At 39.7% G+C, this 19,980-nt stretch overlaps 1 protein-coding gene across 1 annotated transcript; it reads left to right on the forward strand.

Annotated features, from left to right (window-relative positions):
* The first annotated feature begins 772 nt into the window (after window positions 1–772).
* LOC103775831 (tetratricopeptide repeat protein 1) lies at window positions 773–19,401 on the forward strand. The gene is made up of 5 exons (XM_008943301.1): window positions 773–881; window positions 2,697–2,733; window positions 4,454–4,602; window positions 10,617–10,671; window positions 19,062–19,401. The coding sequence occupies exons 1-5, from the start codon at window positions 873–875 to the stop codon at window positions 19,193–19,195; spliced, it is 384 nt and encodes a 127-aa protein (XP_008941549.1). The 5' UTR covers window positions 773–872; the 3' UTR covers window positions 19,196–19,401.
* The last annotated feature ends 579 nt before the right edge of the window (window positions 19,402–19,980 follow it).

The following is a 19,980-nucleotide window of genomic DNA, read 5'->3' on the forward strand; positions in this document are numbered from 1 at the left end:
GCCTGAATCATCTTGTTGACAGATTCTTTGGTGCATCTTTTCAGTGTGCCTGTGCCTCCCAGAGTGCCTACTAATCAGATATACACAACATTATAGCCACCTAGATGGTCACCAGCTAATGTGCACAGAAAGAATTGCTCTGTTTTGAAGGCCAATGCACTTGTCAGTTGGCAGGGCTCATTGTTCAGAGCCAGTGTAAGGCATTTTCACTCTTGACTCTACTTTTATTAGAAAATTAATAACTTGGTAATCCCATGTGGTTTACACCTGGTCCTTGCTTTAGACCAGAGTTGATGGTGGGTGATTTTCAGTTGATAATGAGTTTGTGGTGACTGACCTTTGATGTGGCAAATAAAATATCCCTGAGCTGCTTTGAACGGGTATCAGTGCAGTGATGCGTTTCAGCACGTGCTTCCTTTGAGATCAAGGATACACTTAATCTAGAGATTCTATCTCTAAAGCTGGTACTCAAATAGAATGAAACCATTTCAGGGAGGGGAACTATATGCATGTCATGTTGCATTGTTACATTAAGCTTGGGACTATATTTCTGCTTCTGCATGGGTGTTGATTTTAAAGTGATTGTCATTGATCTATGTAATACTTATTCATATGCTTACTCTGAGAGCAGCTACTGATTCTGGTTTAATAGTGCATCATATATTGAGAAATGTTTCCAAAGAAATCTTAGCCATGTGGTTCACAGACTGTCCTGGTATTTAAAATAACTGTTCTATTTTGTGGGTTTTTTTGCTATTGCATCTGCAGACTATGGAGAGGCAGAAGACTCTTATACGAAGGCTCTGCAGATTTGTCCAGTGTGCTTCCAAAAGGACAGGGCTGTTTTATTTTCAAACAGAGCTGCTGCAAAAATGAAACAGGTGAATATTCTTTTTATTTCATTAAATGCCAGGCATGGCTTATATGACAAATGCAACAAAGGAGTTATTAGGGGTGCATAAAGGAGGACAAATGAATAAAGGTGTTGCAGATTCACAGTTGCTCTACTTCCTTGAGTTTTAAACACTCAATTTTCTTTCATTCTCTCTGTTTTAATTAAATTTAAAGTTCATGTGAAACAAATGTCTTTAAACATGTTTAAAGACATGTATTTGGTTGAAGTTGTAGCTAGTGTTTTTTTCTAAAAGTCTGCATTGCCATGTACTTGCCTTCATTTAATTGATTCAAATGCTTTAAGGCATGAGCAGAACTTCCCAACTATGGCTTTATAAATTCAGTTAGTCTAGTAGGACAGGCCTGTGTAGTAGGGCACAGTCTGGATAGAATAGCTGCAGCTTTCTTGGGGTTTCTATTCCTTGAGTCAGGTGCTGTTCCTTGTCAGGTGCCCAGATGCTATCAGAATCAGCAATATTAGGTAGCGTGGAAGGCATAGAACATGATCTGTCTGAACAGAAACCTTGAGTTCTTTAGAAAGAGGAAACTAAGAATTCAGGAGAAATTACTGCCTATTTTTGCCCTTGTTTTTAAGGTTAAATTATTATAGAAAAATAGCACAGTAATTCTCATCCTCAGTTAGCCCTCCTGCAAAAAAGCAACTTTCTTGCAGTTTTCCTCCAGTATTGAGACAGATGTGGCTCTGATTTAGAAATGTACCTAGCAGCCATATTGAGACATAAATAAATAAATTCTTACTCAACATTTTGTTGAATATTTTTGTTTGGCTAGAATTATCTCACTTGCTGTTGGGATACTGAATTGCTTGAGCAGACAAGGAAAAACAGAATAGTATCTGTAATAACAGATGATGGAACCTTTCAAATATGAAAGCTGTAGACTGAAAACCTCCTCATAATCCCGATGTTAACTTTTCGTATCACTGGGAAACTAATCCAATAAGATGATAAAAGGACTGTGCACAAACTAGTGTATCTCACCAGTATAGGTCTGTGGGACCTGACAGAGCAATACATTACTCTGAAGCAACTACCCCATTAAGTTTGTTCTTCCATACCTGCTCACTCATCTGCTTTGCACGACCATAAAAGCCTGTGCGGTGTTCTTCTCTGAGACAGCTTCTGTTTTATGGAGGAGAAAATAGTTCCTTGGGTGTAGAACCATCACTACTACTTAGATCAACAATACAAACACAGAACAGCCTGATTTTTAAATTATTATTTCTAAAGCCCTTTTGGTTTGGATGAAAGTAGGATCTCTGTCTCAGCTCTTTTGTTTGTTTGGGTTTTTTTTCTTGTTTCATTATAAGCAGATTGCCTGGCTCTCATCTTCCAACTGTGGTTGTCTGGGTGCACTAAACCCTGTCCCTAACACTTGAGACATGGAAGTCTCATGCATTGTCCCTTGTAGAGAGAGATGTCTTGGCACTAAAGGCGGTATCTGCTTTCCAAATGTCTCAGCTCGTACAGCGAAGAATTTATCTGGGACTCTTGGGAACCGTCTGTTGGCCAGGGGTAGAGGAGCTGTACCTGGGCTAAGCCAAGGCCTGCAGATGTGGCTCAGCCCTTTGCCGGCGGCCCCGTGCGCCTCGGGCACCGGCAGCCTCCCGTGAGGAAGCTGATCGCTCGCAAGGAGCTTTGCATCAGAAGCAACAGCATGGAAAGCCTTGCTTAGGGGAACATCACAGTTCCTTCCAAGGCCACACAAACCTTTTTGCTTACAATTCTAAATAATCTGTTTCCTAAGAAATATGACTTAAATACGGATGTTTTGTTTTCTAGGACAAGACAGAAGCTGCCCTAAGTGACTGCAGCAAAGGTATGTCTTTTTTTCCTGTGTGCTGCTCTTGTGCCAGATCTTTTATGCATAAGTGATGCCATTTAGTGCCTTACTGCAGAGCTGTAATTCTGGGCGTAAGGGTGTTTAAATAATTTCAAGAAAAGCTGTGATGGAAGACACTTGAATCTGGAATGATTTATAGTATTTTTTGCAAAATGTCTAGCATGCTTTTCTTGTCTACAATAATTTACTTTCTATTCTCTTGTTCCAGTAAGAATGCTGTTTGTACTTCTTTTTAATAGGAAAGTCTTTTTATTATGGAAGCTGTTTCTTTACACCTACTCTTTTAAACCCACTTCCCACCTGCCATTTCCCCCCAAATCTTGGTTTAATCCCCGATTCCAAAGAGCCATGAGACCATCTAGAATTAAAAGCATTATCAAGTCCCTTTTATGCAAGGCTTTTGCTTTGTCACAAGGGCTAATGCTCTCTTGTTCCTGTCCTGCATAGTTTTCTCTCTGCGACTTCTGGTGAAATCACTTCGGCTGCGCATGGCGTTATTGCTTCCACCCACTCACCCAGGCTCCAATATTTGTTAAACTCCCCGTGACAGCTGGGGAAAAAAAGTCCAAATTACCAATAAGAGAACTAATCCAATGGCTGCATGCCAGTACTGCTTGTACAGTAAATATGAGTTTGTACATGCTGAAAGTATTCTTGAAGGTAACGAATTCTAGCTGGTGGGGGTTTGCCTTGTTTTGGCGGTGGTGCATTTTGAAAAACTCTTCTGCTGATTTTGTCATGGCTGAAAGGGAATCAGTCTGCTTTGCAGCAGTGAGACTTAAACCTACCATCGCTCCATACTCCCCAGGGACACGGCTTACAAACTGCAATGCAACACATGAAGCACAGCAGAGCAATTCACTCTGACCTGCAACTTGCTGACTGTAGCATTGTCTTTGTCCTTACAAAAGAAGTAAGGTAGAATATATAGCTTGAAAATCCCAGATTTAAGTATCCTGAGAACCATATTAATGAGTTAGTAATTATAAAAAGGGCAGCCTTTCATACTTCCTCTTTCTATGATTCAAAACAGATGAAGAAATTCTTGAGAAATTACCATTTGCAGGTTACTGTTAAGTTTAGCATTCAGTCTTAACTGCATCTGTGAACACAGTCCTGTCTGCAAAGGCAATAAGGAAGGGAAAAGCTTAAATTCAGACAGTATGCCTCACTGCTAACTTGTAGGGCTAATATATCCATTTGTGGATTTCCAACCCAATTTTGACTGTGATATTCAGTTTCGAAGAACACCGGTTCTCCTGCTGTTTGTCTCAACTTAAACTTTGGTAAGCAGGGAAATCTTATGGTTAGCCATAGGCTTATTTAACTTTAGCTGTGATCTGATAATACAAACTTACTAAATATAAAAAAGGTGAAAAATATCTTTTAGGTCCTTAAAATTTCTGAAGCATCACGTAGAATCTCTGCATATATGCTATTCCAAAATTAAATGTTTGTGCATTATAAATAATTTCTGATAGTTTGTAGGCATTGAAATGTGATCATTTGCATTAGACTTGCACAGGCAGATGTATGCATTTTCTCTGTTATGACTTGGCTTTTAAGCTATGATTCTGCTTGATTAAAATCCACATTATAAAGATATCTATTAAGGATTTAATATACACTTAAGAATTCAATTCAGGACTGTTGTTATGTTTCAAGTAAAATACTGTGCTTTGTTTTTGCTCTGTAGCAGTGGAATTAGATCCTAACTATATTAGAGCTTTGCTAAGGAGAGCAGAACTATATGAAAGAACAGAAAAACTAGATGAAGCTCTGGAAGACTATAAGGCAGTCCTAGAAAAAGACCCATCGATTCATCAAGCCAGAGAAGCTTGCATGGTAAGCCTTTTCAGTAAACTTTGGTCTAACTTTAAACAAAGTTAAAAGTTCCTGTTTTTTTCCTATTCTGAGTGCTCAATGTTGTTTATGTAAGCAGCTTCATATGCAGTGGTGGTAACTTGGTTTTTTTCAAGTCTAAATGGTGTTTTTCTCATCTCATTTTATGTAAGGAAGATTACAAGAACTGCAGCAAGTTCCATAACAAGTCTCGGGTCCATAAAGCATAATCCTCTTTTTACCTTTCTAAAATGAGTGATAGTCAACTTGTGTTCTGAACATAGTGAATAGAGTGAATAGCATGCAGAATAGTATGTTGAACAGCATGGATGATTTTATTATATAATTTTGGGAATGGCAAAGAGATGGGATTCTATCAGTCTGTATCTATGGTTTTATGTATTTTACAATGTTGATAAGTTTGTTTCTTGATTTAGCTGTTTTCACTTTGTTGTGCCTTTTCATATATTGGCCACATTATCTTACTAATAGTTACTGAATTCTGCTATAAATCTTCTGAAAATTAGCCTTTCACTTGAAGAAAAAGGGACCTTGTGGTAGCAAAGAGAACTCTCTCCCGATTTAGTTAATTTCTTCGTTCTAAAAAAAATAATAAATTCTGCAGCTTACTGTGTTCCAGTGTCCACTTTCAATCAAATTACAAATACTTCAGGATTAAACATTTTTTGCAGAATCTTTGCCATTTCTTTGGCGTAAGGAAATGCTTTAAAAGCTTCCTTGGCCTGTGTCAGCTTGGGTGAAAAAAGGTAAAGACCTAGCACTTCCTGAAACCCCAGTCTAACATGTAAATGATCCCTACTCATTGGGGGTTTAAAGTCACTGACACAGCCTGCTGGTTTGAGGTTTTAAGTGACTCTTTGTGTAAAGTACCAGCAATGTTTTTTCTAGTGATATTTAGTATGTTAATGCTCAGTGTGGAAAATAGCTGTGGATTTGACAAGTTCAGAGGGTCTTTTCACAAGGGTTAGCAAGAAGGGAAATTTATTTCGTGCAGACAGCTCCTCTTACAGGCTGCTTGCTGTTCTTATTTTTGAAAAGAGGTTAATGAAGACTGTTGAAAAGACAAATATTGCAAAGATGTAGCCAGACAGCCTGTGATGTTGAAGGAACATGTGCCAGTGAAGAGTGGCCACTATAAAAAGTACAGTGGTGGTCACTTTTTATCAAAATGGGAGCTTCAGATCATGGTAGGTGAATGGTTTGCAAGCACCAGAGAGCCTGGAAAGAGCTGGCCATCTTCTGCAGGGGAAACAGGTGAACTCTTCTTTACTTCCACTTTAAGGTAAATGGATATAATTTAAAAAAAATAATTAAGAATTACAGAGGCACCCAAATCCATATGCCAATACTTGAGTTTATTTATATCTGGTTAAACTTTCAAAGGGCACCATTATTTTCTTTCAGCTTCACGTCAGTGAACCTGCAACTTATTCTGCCCCATAAAGAAAAAAATAAAACAATTTGCTTCAATTGCAGAATTATCTCTACATCCACTTTGAATATGTTGATGCAGAAACATTTTTGAAAGGCTTAATTTTAATTGTTTTAACTCTACATTTGGGAAAATAAATCAATAGTTATTTCTCCCCCTGACTTTCCCCATATTGTGGTGTTGTAAATGACAGATTAGAAACCATTTTTATAGCGTATTAGACAAGAAGCTTTGCCTGAAATTACTTCCCTTGGGAAAGGATCAGTTGCACTGATGGCAGAGAAATACTCTGCTTAACTGTGTAACTCCTGTTAGTGGTAAGGGTATGGTTTCACAGAACAGCTAAATTGATCCACTAGCTGCCTGCTGCTTACAAAGCTGTCCAGTTGCTTTCCTTGTGCTAGTGCCGGTACTAGCTGATGTCCAGCCCTACCCTGGGCATGACTGGTGCTGTGTAGGAGTTTGGCAGACAGCTAACTCTGAAAAAGGGAAAAACAGAAAAAAAGCCAGCTACCAAAAAGCCTCAAAGGAAGTACTTTCATATTGCCTTGGCTTTTTGCAGTCAGACAAGTCCTACTGCAAATGCTATTGAGAAGTAAAGAAGATGTGGTCAAGGCAGTGCAGGAGTTAGGGCTATCCCCTTTGTCAGCATCCCCTGACAAGGTCAGTTTACTGTACTGTGAAACAAGCCCCATCAGGGGGTTGCTTGCATCTTGTTGCATGCATCTAGTTGAGAGCAGGAGAGCACTTTATCATATAGCTCTTGGTAATGGCTTAATAAATGACAGGCTTGTCAAACATCATTACTGCGTGGGTAGTCAATGTGATGGGTCCATCGCAGCCTAGGAGAGAGTATTTGTGTTGGCCATGTATAGTCTCCTAGCTGAGACTATGGCTTATTTTATCCAGGAATTCAGCCAAGGAGTCTGCTGACATTTCTAAAGGAAGCAATGTGGGTTCGTTTCTGCAGCTTGTAGTCTTCTAGCATTACACTAGCTCCAGAGTGGGGAGTCTAGTGTGATCTAGACAGTTAATTGGTAAAATGGTATTAGTGTATAAGGAGTGCATTTTAGCAGCTCATCATAGAAGGAACAACTGTGAGGATCAGAGATTGTTATGAACAAGAGTCAGGACTCCACAGATGACAGAATCACGGAATGGTTTGGGTTGGAAGGGACCCTAAAGATCATCTAGTTCCAAATGCCCTGCCATGGACAGCAACACCTACCACTAGATCAGGTTGCTCAAAGCCCCATCCAACCTGGCCTTGAACAATTAGGATAGGGCATCCACAGCCTCTCTGGAACAAGCAACTGCTTCCAGTGTCTCACCACCCTCACAGCAGAGACTTTATTCCTAATATCTAACACTTGGGAACATTGTCATTAGTTGCTATAAAATGTAAGGAGTTTAAGATACATGTATTTTGGCTGATTGGAACCCCTTGAAAGCATAGATAATGTCCTTTATACCTCTTGCAAAACCACGATTTTCTTTCAGTGAGTATGCCTCTAATAGTCTCACAAGAGGCCTTGCTCAGTAACCAGCGGAGATCTGGGCTGGAAGAGAATTGTAAACGGTGCCGCTGTTCTTCCTGGCCATTTTTTCAGGAATGTTTTAGAACAATCAGCAATTTATACTTAAGTTGTGTAGCTGGGAAGTAAAGTTTGACTGTTACATATACCTTCTGCTCCTTGACCTCATTTTACTAGGCAGAGGCTTTAGGCTCATATGTGGTACAGAATGTTTTGTACAAAGTGCCCTCAATTTACACTGCAGTGGGATTTAGGACATTCTGCCCACAGTTGTTCTTTGTCCAGTTTCAGGGTAGAAGCAATCTGAAGCTTAAAACTTGAGACTGAAGCTTAAAACTCCCCTCTTGAAAAATTAAGGAAATACTGACAGCTAGCTTTACACTTTAAAAAATATTCATAATAAATCTCTAAATAATAATTGAAAAAAACAAACAAACACACACAATTCCAGCTGTTATATTGACTCCACATACGTGGTTAACATATATGTAGGAGACTAAGAAGCTTTGCCTTATTGTATGAAGTGCATTACTCCTTGCAGAAATATTGCAGCATTTTTTCCCCGTCACTGATAATGAAAATGATGCATCAAGAGAACCTGCAAATCAGATGTTAGAGCAAAACTTTCTCCTTCCTGTACATAGAAAATATTTCACATACTGGTTTAGGGAATGCCATGGTCTTGTTACATGACAGTTTACAAATATTAAAAACTCAGTAGTTCTTTACTTTGATTTCTGATAGGGTAGCTGCTTTAAAATTTCAGTACTGTTCTAGTTTCAGGAGTACAGTGGTAGTGTTTTGATTTAAATCTTAGTGTCACACATTTTAGTTATTTTTGACATCTTCAATGCCAAGTTAAAGAGTTTTAAAATGATAATGTTTTGTGGTCAACTAATCCCTATTGATGCCTTCACAATAAGCATTTAATTATATGGTATCAATCTTTAGGTTTTGTTTTTAGCAGGTTGTGTAACAGTGGTGTGTGAATTTTAGCTTCAATGCCGTTTTTGAGGGATTGGCAAGCCAGATAAACTGACCAAAAGAAAAGGTACTTTTGAGATAAGTACCACAGACATCAGATAAATAGCTCTCCTTACAGACATCTTTCTGTTGATAACTAACCTTGCAAATACATTTCTGGAGTGAGAAATTCTGAGTCTTTGGAATAGGAGTATTAAGACAGACAAAACATGGAGTATGTATTTCGGATCAAGGATTTGTCTTCATTTCCTGCTAATGCCCAGATGTGAGAGACACACGCTATATATGCCAAACTCATCCAAGAATCGGCAAATCTCACAACCACAATGCAAACTGAATTTAGAGCCTGGGGATATCTGCACATGTTTTCATTCAGGCAGCTTCAGTCCAGATCTGCACCCAACTTAATAAGCCCCTCTGGGTCAGCAGGAGTCAGATGAGGTCTGACTGGGCTAATTAGATCTGGCTCACTGCTAGTGATGCTGGGCCTGGACTGGTTTCAAGCTTAGCCATCCATGTATATCTGCATTCTATTCCATAGTACTCCTTTTTCTGGTTTGGGTTTGTTTTGTTTTGTTTTGTTTTTTCCTGGGGTATACTACCTCTGTTTCCCATCGCCGTAGAAAACAGACTGTATTAGTCTGTGCTCACCAGTGTCTCCTGCATTGAAGAGCAGGGGAATAGCCAGGCAGCCTTGCCAATGGCATATTCTTGAGGCAAACATCTTATTTCACTGTGGCAGTGATAGCGGAATGGCAAACCTGTCCACGATGACTGGAGCTGTAAATGACAGGGAAGAACGAATTCCACACCTGTTACCATAGTCTGCAACTGTAATTAATTAGTTTACTGATAGCACCATTACAGCAGATCTGTCTTATTTGCTATGACCTCCACAAGAAGAAACAGCATAGTTATGCATATAATTGCACCTGAACTGCCAGAATTATTCAGGAATAAGCATAGTATAAAGCTTTGAAATAGCACTTCTGAAAACTATGAAAAAGATGTATAAAAAGTGGCTGTCATTCGTAATATACTTTAATATTGTATTTAACTGATGTATAGAAATTGCAAGGTTTAAATGATACGATGGTGAATTCAGGTGTAGTGAATATAAAGTTCCAGTCAAAAATTATCATTACGGTCCCATAGCAAAACACCAGTATGCAGTAAGGGTGGAAGATGGGAGTCATAGTTGTTCTAGGCATATATGGGAGTCTGGAATTGTTAGGAATGCACAGAGACCGTACAGTTACATAATGCTTGTTACAGCCATTTAATACGTTTGTTTGTGATGGTGCAGCAGATCTAAACTGGTGGCAGCTCTGAGAAGGCATAAAGCACTTTAATGAACTGCTACTTGGACTATACCTTGCTCAGGATGAGCTGTTGGAGTTCCCTCCCCATGATGAACTGCCTGATCGAGGCCCTCATTCAGAATATTCTCTCCTTAGAACGGTGCTATATATTGTGTAGTAAGATGCTGCTTTACTACATCCTGAAGTTCATAGACAGTTAATTTGGTGATCTTTGATAAAATATTTGTACTTAGAAGACCTTTGTGTTTTCACAGGGCAGATCTCTGAAGTGTGATGCCACTGAGAGCTGACTATGGATGTTTTTGTCATTACACCTATATTTATGTTCAAAAGCCAAATGCTGTGCTTGCTTAGTTCCCCTAGCCTGTCTTACCAAATTTAATGATGCAGCAGAGGCTAAAATATACTTAATTGTAAGTCTTCTAAATTCCATAAGCTTTTCAGTAAAAATTCCGAGCAAACAGATCAGATCTGGCTTTCAGCAGTAAAAATGTGTGCCTATATGAAGCCTGCACTTACAAGTTAGGACTTACTGTTTATGTGGGCTGATGACATAGGATGAATTACAGGTTTCCAAAATAAGATGAAAGTCTGGTTTGACATAATGATTCTTTTTAAGCCATAAACAGTATATCCTGGGTTTGCATATGAAAGTTCCATTAGCTTAGCCTACGGTATTATTGAAACCATGGGTCTGATTCCAATTTTTATGTCTGTCCACAGCAATTACCTAGACAAATTGAAGAGCGGAATGAAAAATTAAAGAAAGAAATGTTAGGTAAGTAGCATGTACATATAACTTGAATAACAATCTTTATAGTCTACTAGGAAAATAAAAATGCATGAGTAGAATCTCTTGCATGAAATTTCAAGAAGGTAAATCTTAAAGGAAATACTTGTTCTGTGTTAAACAAAACTCTGATTTCATCGTAGTTCTCTAGTGCTCAGTTTCATCTACAGTGTTATAGCCAAATAATTCTCCCATATAGAAAAAGCTGTTAGTTAAATTTAAAGAAAGAATACTCAAGACCTTCTAATACAATTTACTATTAATGTATGTAAAAGCAGGGGAAAATGGTTTGAAACAGACCAACTGCTTTCCCCTTACCTCCCTGCAAGTAAACCTTCAGAGGCAACATTCCCAAGAAGGGGATAGACCAGGGTTTTCACTAACCCTTCACATGTTTACACAGAAGTCAACTAACTGTAGTAACCTAGCATGTTTGGTCTCGTGTCTGAAGAAATAAATTTGGTTCTTTTTGTAGCACTTCCAACCTATAGACCTCTAAGTCCTCATGTTTATCTTGACTTGTGTAGTATTTCAGTTCTATATGGAGGCTGAATTAGACCTACCTCGCGTTAGAAACAGGCATCTGGCCTTGCCAGGAGTGGAATTAGATTTCCTAACTGTGTAGCTCATGGTCTCTTGACTTTTTACGATTCTCTCCCAAAGGATACTATTGACTATACTTGTTTGTAGAAAAGAGAATTTAAATAATATATCTCATTTGAATTTATGTGCCCACATCATGTTGTATGGTATTGCTTGGATAATATCTGAACTGGATTTGTATATTTCAAAAGCGTAACTACTTAAATGAGATTGCTGAAGCAAGATTGATTTTAACGTGTAATATAAAGCACTTCCTTGCACCATGCAATGTTATAGTTAAACTCAGGGTTTTGGGAAGAACCTCCTACCCCAAAAAAGGCTGCTGTCAACATTGTCTACTGCCTCCCTGTTAACAAGGCTTGTTAATTCTTATAGGTTCAGACACTACATAAGCAAATCTGACATTCTGGTGCTTTTTAAAAAGAGTTTTTATTTTTATATAACCTTTTTGTTTGTACTGATCAGCAAACCCACACAAAAGAGCAAGGACAAATGCCAGTGTAAGACAGAGAAACTAGCTGTACCTAACCTGTTTCAGACATAGCTTTCAATAGTTATCTGTTTACTCATTTGGGGCGTGACAAGTAGTAGATGAAGTGCCATTTTAAGATGAGTAGGCTTTGAGGGTTTGGGATGGGAAAGGGGAAGACAGTGTTTTGCTATTCTGTGGAGAATCAGGTTAAATGAACACAGTCTGTCTGGCATACTGTAGCACTAATTCTTGAAATATTTGGGAAAAAGAGATTGTTTCTTACAATCTCAAGGGCTTACGCTGAAGCTGATGTTTTTCTTATTTTTTTGCTTGCTGTGCAGGGAGTCTGATTTGCTCTTGTTTTGTACCTGTTTTGACCTAGTAAAGTTGCAGTGGGGCTTTCTAGGGCTTTACATCATCAGATTCTGTTCCCACCATTGCACTTAGAACAAGCCATAAATAAAGACAGTTAAGTGTGATAGTGCTATAAATAAATGGCAAATACAGAAAATCTCAAGAAGGATCATCCACATTTGTAGGACATGGGATGGGTTTCAACACAAGGTAATATGAAAATAATTCCTGATCTTTTTTGAACTCTCCCTTTGTTACCAATGTCTGAAGGGCCTCACTAATCACAAAGGATAAACAAAAAATCCAGCTTTATAAACTGTTATTTCAAACCTTGTTCTATACTGCTAATTTTTTAGATTGTAGACTAGATGTGATCTTTTAAAAATGTGCTAATTCAGTGGCAGTTATGAACTGGTCTTTTGGGAACCACTTGAGGCCGTTTATGTTGGGATCCTCAAGAAAGGAATCCCTGCTCAAAGATGTTACATGCAAGGAGATACACTGATGTTGACTGGTGTAAGCAGCCAGAAAAAACAGATTAAGTGTGTAACCCTGTGTTCATCCATTACCTTTGCATGTGACAGGATCCATATAAACTGTTGTGTGTATAGTTAAAATTGACACAGGATAAAATTCTGTGTGGGATATTTTATGCTTAGCACTGCTTGTGATCACTAGGGTAATACAAACTGAGGATTTTTTTCTAGAATACATTCTCTTAATAGAACACTTGAAATTAAGTTTGGAATATAGGTAGTAACCAGACTAATTTTTTTTTAAGGTTATATAATTTATAAAATTCCTGTATCTTGTCGGTAAAAGAGAGCAGTGATGTCACGGATCTAACAGTGGGGGCCTGGGAAGGAAATACTTGGCAAGGTTTAAAAACTGCTGCTGTTCTGAGGTCAAGGAAGAATGCTCACAGCTGAAGGAGGGAGATTAGAGTGGAGCTCTGAAAGGACTGAAAGACAGACAAACTTGATATAGTCTGGTGGTTAAGACATTTCTTTGGATTGTTTATAATGTATTTGTTTTAAGCTGTTTTTGCTATTTATGAGCCAAGGGCTGTGTCAGAAGAGACAATTGCTTGTGGAAATCTGTTAGGAGAACAGTGTCGGGTGTGCAAGGGTTCATTCTTTACTTCTCCCAGGGGAGTCAGCTCAGATGTCTGGTTTGTAGCCCAGATTTTTTGGTTCCAGGAGAGCAAGTCAGATGCATCCTAATAGTTCCAGGTAGGCCTGGTTCAGGAGCACTGACACTAAACTTAATCACCAACAGCATCTTGAAAGCATGTCACAGTTCATGCTTTGGCTCCTTTGAAGTTTGAATATTGAATTGAATTCTTATTTTAGTGAAAGAATTAGCCAGTAATGTGGTTTATCTAGGCTTTTATTCTTTCAACTAAAACTAAGTCCTGGTATACCTAACTAGCACTGTCATGAAAATTGGCGCTGTGTACAAAGAAAAGAAAATAAATGGAGTGCATCTTCCTCCCACCCCAAGTGCATTTCCTGTTTTCCAGTGCTGCAGCTCGTTACCACATAGTTTGTCAGATGCTGAAACCACTTCTTAAGTGATTGTGTGTAAATAAATCAGAGTACACATTCTTGGCTGGATTTTTCTTCCAGACTACCTAACTATGAATTCTTTTGTGTGCAAGTGGGAGTGCATGTGATTGATGAAGTCGATGTCACTGGAAAAAGCCCATTTTTTTGCCAAATTAAGCCCCTTTCTGCTATGTGTTCTGCAAGGGTCTAACTTCTCATCTTTTCCATTCAGCCTTCGCAGGTTAGTGCTGCCACTTGCCACTGGAGTTTGCTCTGTATGAACTAACATCTGAGTTTCACATTAAAGAAAGCTTAACTTACAGCACACTTTGAAAGGAGCTTTTAAATCCCTGTAGTTCTTTCTTTTTATACTTCTGTGAGTGTCCTCTGCCTTAGTAATGTCCATGCCCAGGACATGGACAGACACTGACCATTTTCTCTCTTCATTCCTGTTCTGACTTTAAAGCCAAAGATCTCCAACTGTTGTGCAATAAGCTAGTCTTGGTTCTGTTATTACTGTGATACCAGCTCCTTTGGGGAGAAAGTATGAGAAGAGGAGAGGTTTGGAATAGTTTTAGCAAGATTTAGCAGCTTGAGGGCTGTGATAACAGTAGAGATTTCTGCATAGCTACAGGGGAGCTAAGGATATTTGATATAAAAAAAAAAAGGGATAGAACGTATTCCAGTCTTTGTAGCACATTATATACATACAGATTTCATCAAATCTAATTAAAAACTATTGGGACTTTCAGCTTAAGTTATAAATGTGTGCATTCCAGAAAATAGTGAAATGTACTTGATTATCAGTGTGATCAATGGGAAAGCCTATCAGAGCCTATCACCTGGGCCTCTCTGCCAATAAAGAGATATTTCCAGCTACTTGAGATCAGCAAAAATATTTATTAGTCTTAGTGCCTAAAGAATTAGAGTATTCTTGATAGTGAAGGTTATGTTGTATTTGCAGCTAAGCTGCTAAACCCCAATACTGTATATAGGGAGGTCACATTAAATAGTTCAAGCTAGAGCTAATACACGGTAGCTTTTAGTTCAGCCCTCACCATTTAGGGATGGGAAAAGAAATTGCCCTTGCTCTTTTTAATTGCTTAAGAAATTATGTTGGTAATACAGTGGGTTATACAAGACCTCATCAGGAAATTTCTTTTACCCCAAAAAAATTCTTCAAACAAACAGTATCTGACTGTTCAACTTTCAACCACCACATTAACACTAGCAACTATATTATTTGCACAAAAACTGAAAAGCAATTAATTTTGGCTCTTACATCTTAATATAAATTGTGAGAGAGCTTTTTCTGCATCTGTCTTTTGCAAAAAGGTGTTACACTGCAGTTTAGGTGAGTAGTGTCTCCCAGACTTTTGAGCCCTAAATTGATTTTTACCAGTTAGTTCTTGTTAACCTCTGAATATTGTATTGCTGAAGAAACTTAACACGCTGGAGTTGCAGTCGGAAAGGAGAAATAGGCTCTCTAAAATGTAAAGAACAAGATCTAAGAAAATACAGTGTCAGAGAGGGGAGTGTGACCCTGCTCCGGGACAAGTGAGTGTTTGATGGCTGAGAACTCGCAGCTGAGTCACAGCTCCACAGGCCTCTTTCCTTCCTTCAAGCACAGGCTCTGTTTGAAGAGAGCTTTTCTTTGGGGGGAAGGGGAGGTTGGACTTAACTACAGGTCTTAGATTAGGGATGAAAGCAGAGTGGGGGAGGAGGAGATAGTGCTTTCCTACAATGGTGGCTTTATGTGCTCCAAGACAGCAGGAACAGGGCTCGAGTTCCCAGAAAAGGCAAGGCTTGCTTCTCTTTCATTAACAATTTATTACACGTGCCTGCACCAAAAGGCATTGCTGCAGTATGTGGATTTAACTGATAGCACAGGAAGGTGACTTGTGACTGTATTGTTTTAATTATTCAGTCGCAGTGATAGGAAGAAAAAAGTATTAAATATATCACAGGCTTTAGTTTCTCCCAAAGAGCTGGCCTAGCTACAAGCAGGAATACCAAGGCAGTTGTTCTGTGTTCATAGGCTTTGCTGTGACCAGAAAAGAGCCATCATACTAACTCCAGTTAGAAAAGACCTTTTACAGTTTCTTCAAACAGGAAAACTCATCTGCCTGCTCCTGAGCCGGCTGCGGTGCCTGCACAACTTGTGAACCATTTACAGCTGACTGTAGCAATACCAGACTATGCCAGGGTTCTTCCACCAGTAGAAAAAGACACTTCTCACCCCAAACCTGAAGCAAAGCAAGGACCAAATGAACAGTGTTATGGCTTTATAACAAAAATGCTCTTAGGCTGCAGTATAGAATCATAGGATCCTTTAGGTTGGAAGGGACCTCCAAGATCATCAAGTCCAACCATTGAGCCATGAGGGCTCTAAAGTCCTCTGCTAAAACAGACCAGAATCTGTCAGGGTTGGAAGGGACCACAAGGGTCACACAGTTCCAACCCCTCTGCCATGAGCAGGGACATGATCAGGCTACCCAGAGCCTCATCCAGCCTGGCCTTAAAGACCCCCAGGGATGGGGCCTCAACCACCTCCATGGGCAACCCATTCCAGGGTCTCACCACTCCTATGGTGAAGAACTTCTTCCTCATGTCCAGCCTGAATCTGCCCACTTCCAGCTTTGCCCCATTCCCCCTAGTCCTGTTGTTACTCGATATCCTAAAAAGTCCCTCCCCAGCTTTCCTGTAGGCCCCCCTAAGATACTGGAAGGTCACAATAAGGTCACCTCGGAGCCTTCTCTTCTCCAGACTGAACAGCCCCAACTCTCTCAGTCTGTCCTCACAGCAGAGCTGCTCCAGCCCTCGGATCATTCTGGTGGCCCTTCTCTGGACACGCTCCAGCAGGTCCACATCCCTCTTGTAATGGGGGCTCCAGAACTGGATGCAGTACTCCAGGTGGGGTCTCACCAGAGCAGAGTAGAGGGGGAGAATCACCTCCCTCGACCTGCTGGCCACACTTCTCTTGATGATTAATAGTAATTTATCTTAACAAAGGTGTAGCTTAAAAAAAAAAAAGAAAAAAAACCTACCACACAACACCAAAACCACACCAACCAGCACGAGTACAGAGCAGCTAATCCTAGGTGAGCTACTCACCAGAATGGCTTTGGCCAGATCACTCAACCACCTCATCTGTTAATCCACACAGGAAAAAAAAAAAAAAAAAATCAAACTGAAGAAAAATTCTGTCTCACCAACTAGCTGCTTTTGTAGGGTAAGGTTGTCTTCCCCCCCAGGCCCCTGTGTTCCCAAGTTGACTCTCAAAGACCAGAGTTGCTTTAAGGTAGTTACACAAACATCTGGAGGATACCCAGTTGTGAGCCAGCACTTTGGCATATTTAGCAGTACCGTAGTAATGCTGTTAGTTTCTTCATGCAGGACTGAGTTGTTCCTTGGAATAAAACGTTCACACTCTTCCCCAGCTGTTGTTTCTTGTTGTATTTTTTTGTGAGTGTGTTCAAAAAAGCTCCAAGTTGATTTTTAGAAATGCGATTGAAAAAATAGCATATTTTGGTTTATGTTGATGGTGTTTCACCTGTCTTGAACTGTTGGCAGACTGTAAGAGGGAAGGGCCATACTTCCATGGGGTAAGTTCAGACTTGGGTAGATCTCTGGTTTGAGCAGGCTCTCAGGCCTGCAGTGTCAAGCAAGGCAAACCTCTCGACCTGGCTGTACTCCCATTTGTGCAGTATAAACACTGCTTGTCTCTTTCTGTGAAGAGCTTACACAGTTGCTCCTTGTGTTTCTGTACTTCTTTATCACTGCTGTGAAGTTACTGCTTCAGTACGGCTTAGCAACAAAGCCTGGATTAAATTCTGGCTGGTGCATTGTAGGGAGGAGACTTACTTAACAGCAGTAACTGTGATGGCTCTGCTGGGCACAAACAGGGTTTTCAGATAAACAGAAGTAGATTCTAATATGCTAGTTTAGAAATAGGAATATGGGTGAAGATGACTAGAATACCAGAGATGTTTCTCATGACTTGATGTGACCTGGTGAAAGCACACACGTGCAGGTAGAATAGGTGTGGCATTTGCACACTTTCGGTACACGGCTGTGACTCCTTCAGGTGCTCAGCTGGATTTCCTGTGTGCCAGCTGTTGTTGGTGTCGCTTATTCCCCACCATGTGCATGCACAGAACTCCCAGCAAAACAAAACACGTTGAATCTGGTGTGTAGCCTGATGATGCGAGCCTACGGTAGGCTTCAACTTGTCCAAATTTCTCCTGTTTGTTCTTTGGGAAATAAGTCAACAATTTAGTATTAAAGCCAGGAGGAAAGGAATGTTTTTCTTGGAAATCAGACCATCTTTCTCCTTTGTCTTGTCATGCCAGGCGCTCAGTTAGCTTTTGTTTAGCCAACATTGAAGTTTTTACTTCTGCTTCTTGTTTAATTATATGTATTTTATCTATTCTATCATCTGTATATAAAAGGTTTTTTTAAAAAGGAGGTCCTTTTGTTGCCCTTCCCCTTCTATAGATGGTAGCAAGATTAATCTTCTAGAGTCAGAAGGCATGTATGATAAATACATACCGAGAGAAGCCCTTAGATTTTATTAAATGCCATAGCCTATGCATGTTTAACAACGCTTGTTAAATAAGAGTTTAGAGCTCTTAGTAGGGGTAAGTTACTCCTGGAGAACTGTAGTTTTGAAATGTTACAATGTAGTTAATGATGTCATCTCACATGACATGCTGAGTGTTTTTACAGCTAAAGTGGCACTAAATTTGTACTGCTTAGTTTGCAGATGGAAAGAGCTGGAGGATTGAATTTGTTTTATTTATCCTTATATCAAATACAGATTTCAAAAGGGATTTTTTATCATTATAAATGAGAAGTTTGAACTTTGGCTTTCATTATGTCTTTCAGTAGTCTAAGAAGCTGGGTATTCTAATATTCTTGATTAGTTTTTAGAGCTGGAGCTGCATCAGAAGCGACCAGAACTGAAATGTGTTTAAAAATTGAATGTGGGCAGCTGTCACAGTTATATCTAAGCATAAGTACAGGGGAGACCAGTGCTTTGTTGTGTACTGTTAAACTCTTGCATCTCAAGAGCTTATAACTGAGGAAATAAGGTGCTTCTGGGCAGTTACAACCACATAGCCAGGACTGCAGCTACTGCCTCTTCATCAGAGCTGCCTGACAAACATGATGACCTGTTTTTAACCCCCAAGGCTGACAGTGACTACATCACAATTTGGGATTTTTTTTTTTTTTTAAATTCATGTTGAGACTCTAGACATTGAACAAATTGCAGAGATTTTTACAGCATTACCTTAATTGGTAGATAAATAGGTAGAGCTGGACTGTGTAGCTGAGCATAACTCAATGGGAATTTTCCCTCTGCTTAATACTTAACATGTTATCTCTCCTTCTCATTGTAGGCAAACTGAAGGATCTTGGGAATTTGGTTCTCCGTCCCTTTGGCCTGTCAACAGAAAATTTTCAGATAAAACAGGATTCATCAACTGGTTCATACTCCATCAATTTTGTTCAAAATCCAAACAACAACAGATAACATTAATTCAGTCTAGTTCTGCTGGCTTTCAGGCTTTGTGACCATGTGCTTGCACATACCAATAAAAGGATTCAGCAAACATTATTTGTGCTCCCCAAGGGAAGATAAGACTCAAGCATATTTATTTCCCTGCTTGTGAAATTATTTATAATGTGGATGTAAAGCAAGTCATTTGACTTCTCTTAGTGATAACTGTGTCCAGTGTGGGATATTTTTTTTTTTCCCCTTGCAGCGTTTGGCTTATCCAACAGTCAGGTTCATTCTTTTGGCCCATTCAATGCTGGCAACAAAATTCTAGCAAGCAACTTAGTTGAATCAAAATGCTGATGCCGCTGTAGCCAAGTGTTGTGGTTTAACCCTAGCCAGCAACTAAGCCTCACATGGTGAGAGGGGGCAGAGAAATGTAGAGTAAAAGTGAGAAAACTCATGGTTTGAGATGAAGATAGCTTAATAAGCAAAGCAAAATCTGCATGTGCAAGCAAAGCAAGACAAGGAATTCATTCACCACTTCCCCTGGGCAGGCAGGTGGTCAGCCAGCTCCAGAGAGCAGGGCTCCATCACACCTAGTAGTTACCTGGGAGGATCAGCAACTCTGAGGAGCCCCCTCCTTCCTTCTTCCCCCCAGCTTTTAATTGCTGAGAATAATGCCATGTGGTCTAGGATCTCCCTTTGACCAGCTGGGGTCAGCTGTCCCAGCTGTGTCCCCTCCCAGCTTCTTCTGCCCCTCAGCCTACTCGCTGGTGGGGAGCTGCCAGAGGCAGAAAAGGCCTTGACTCTGTGTAAGT

The sequence above is a fragment of the Merops nubicus genome, unplaced genomic scaffold (genome assembly GCF_000691845.1).
Source record: "Merops nubicus isolate BGI_N331 unplaced genomic scaffold, ASM69184v1 scaffold46806, whole genome shotgun sequence".
Lineage (NCBI taxonomy): Eukaryota > Metazoa > Chordata > Aves > Coraciiformes > Meropidae > Merops > Merops nubicus.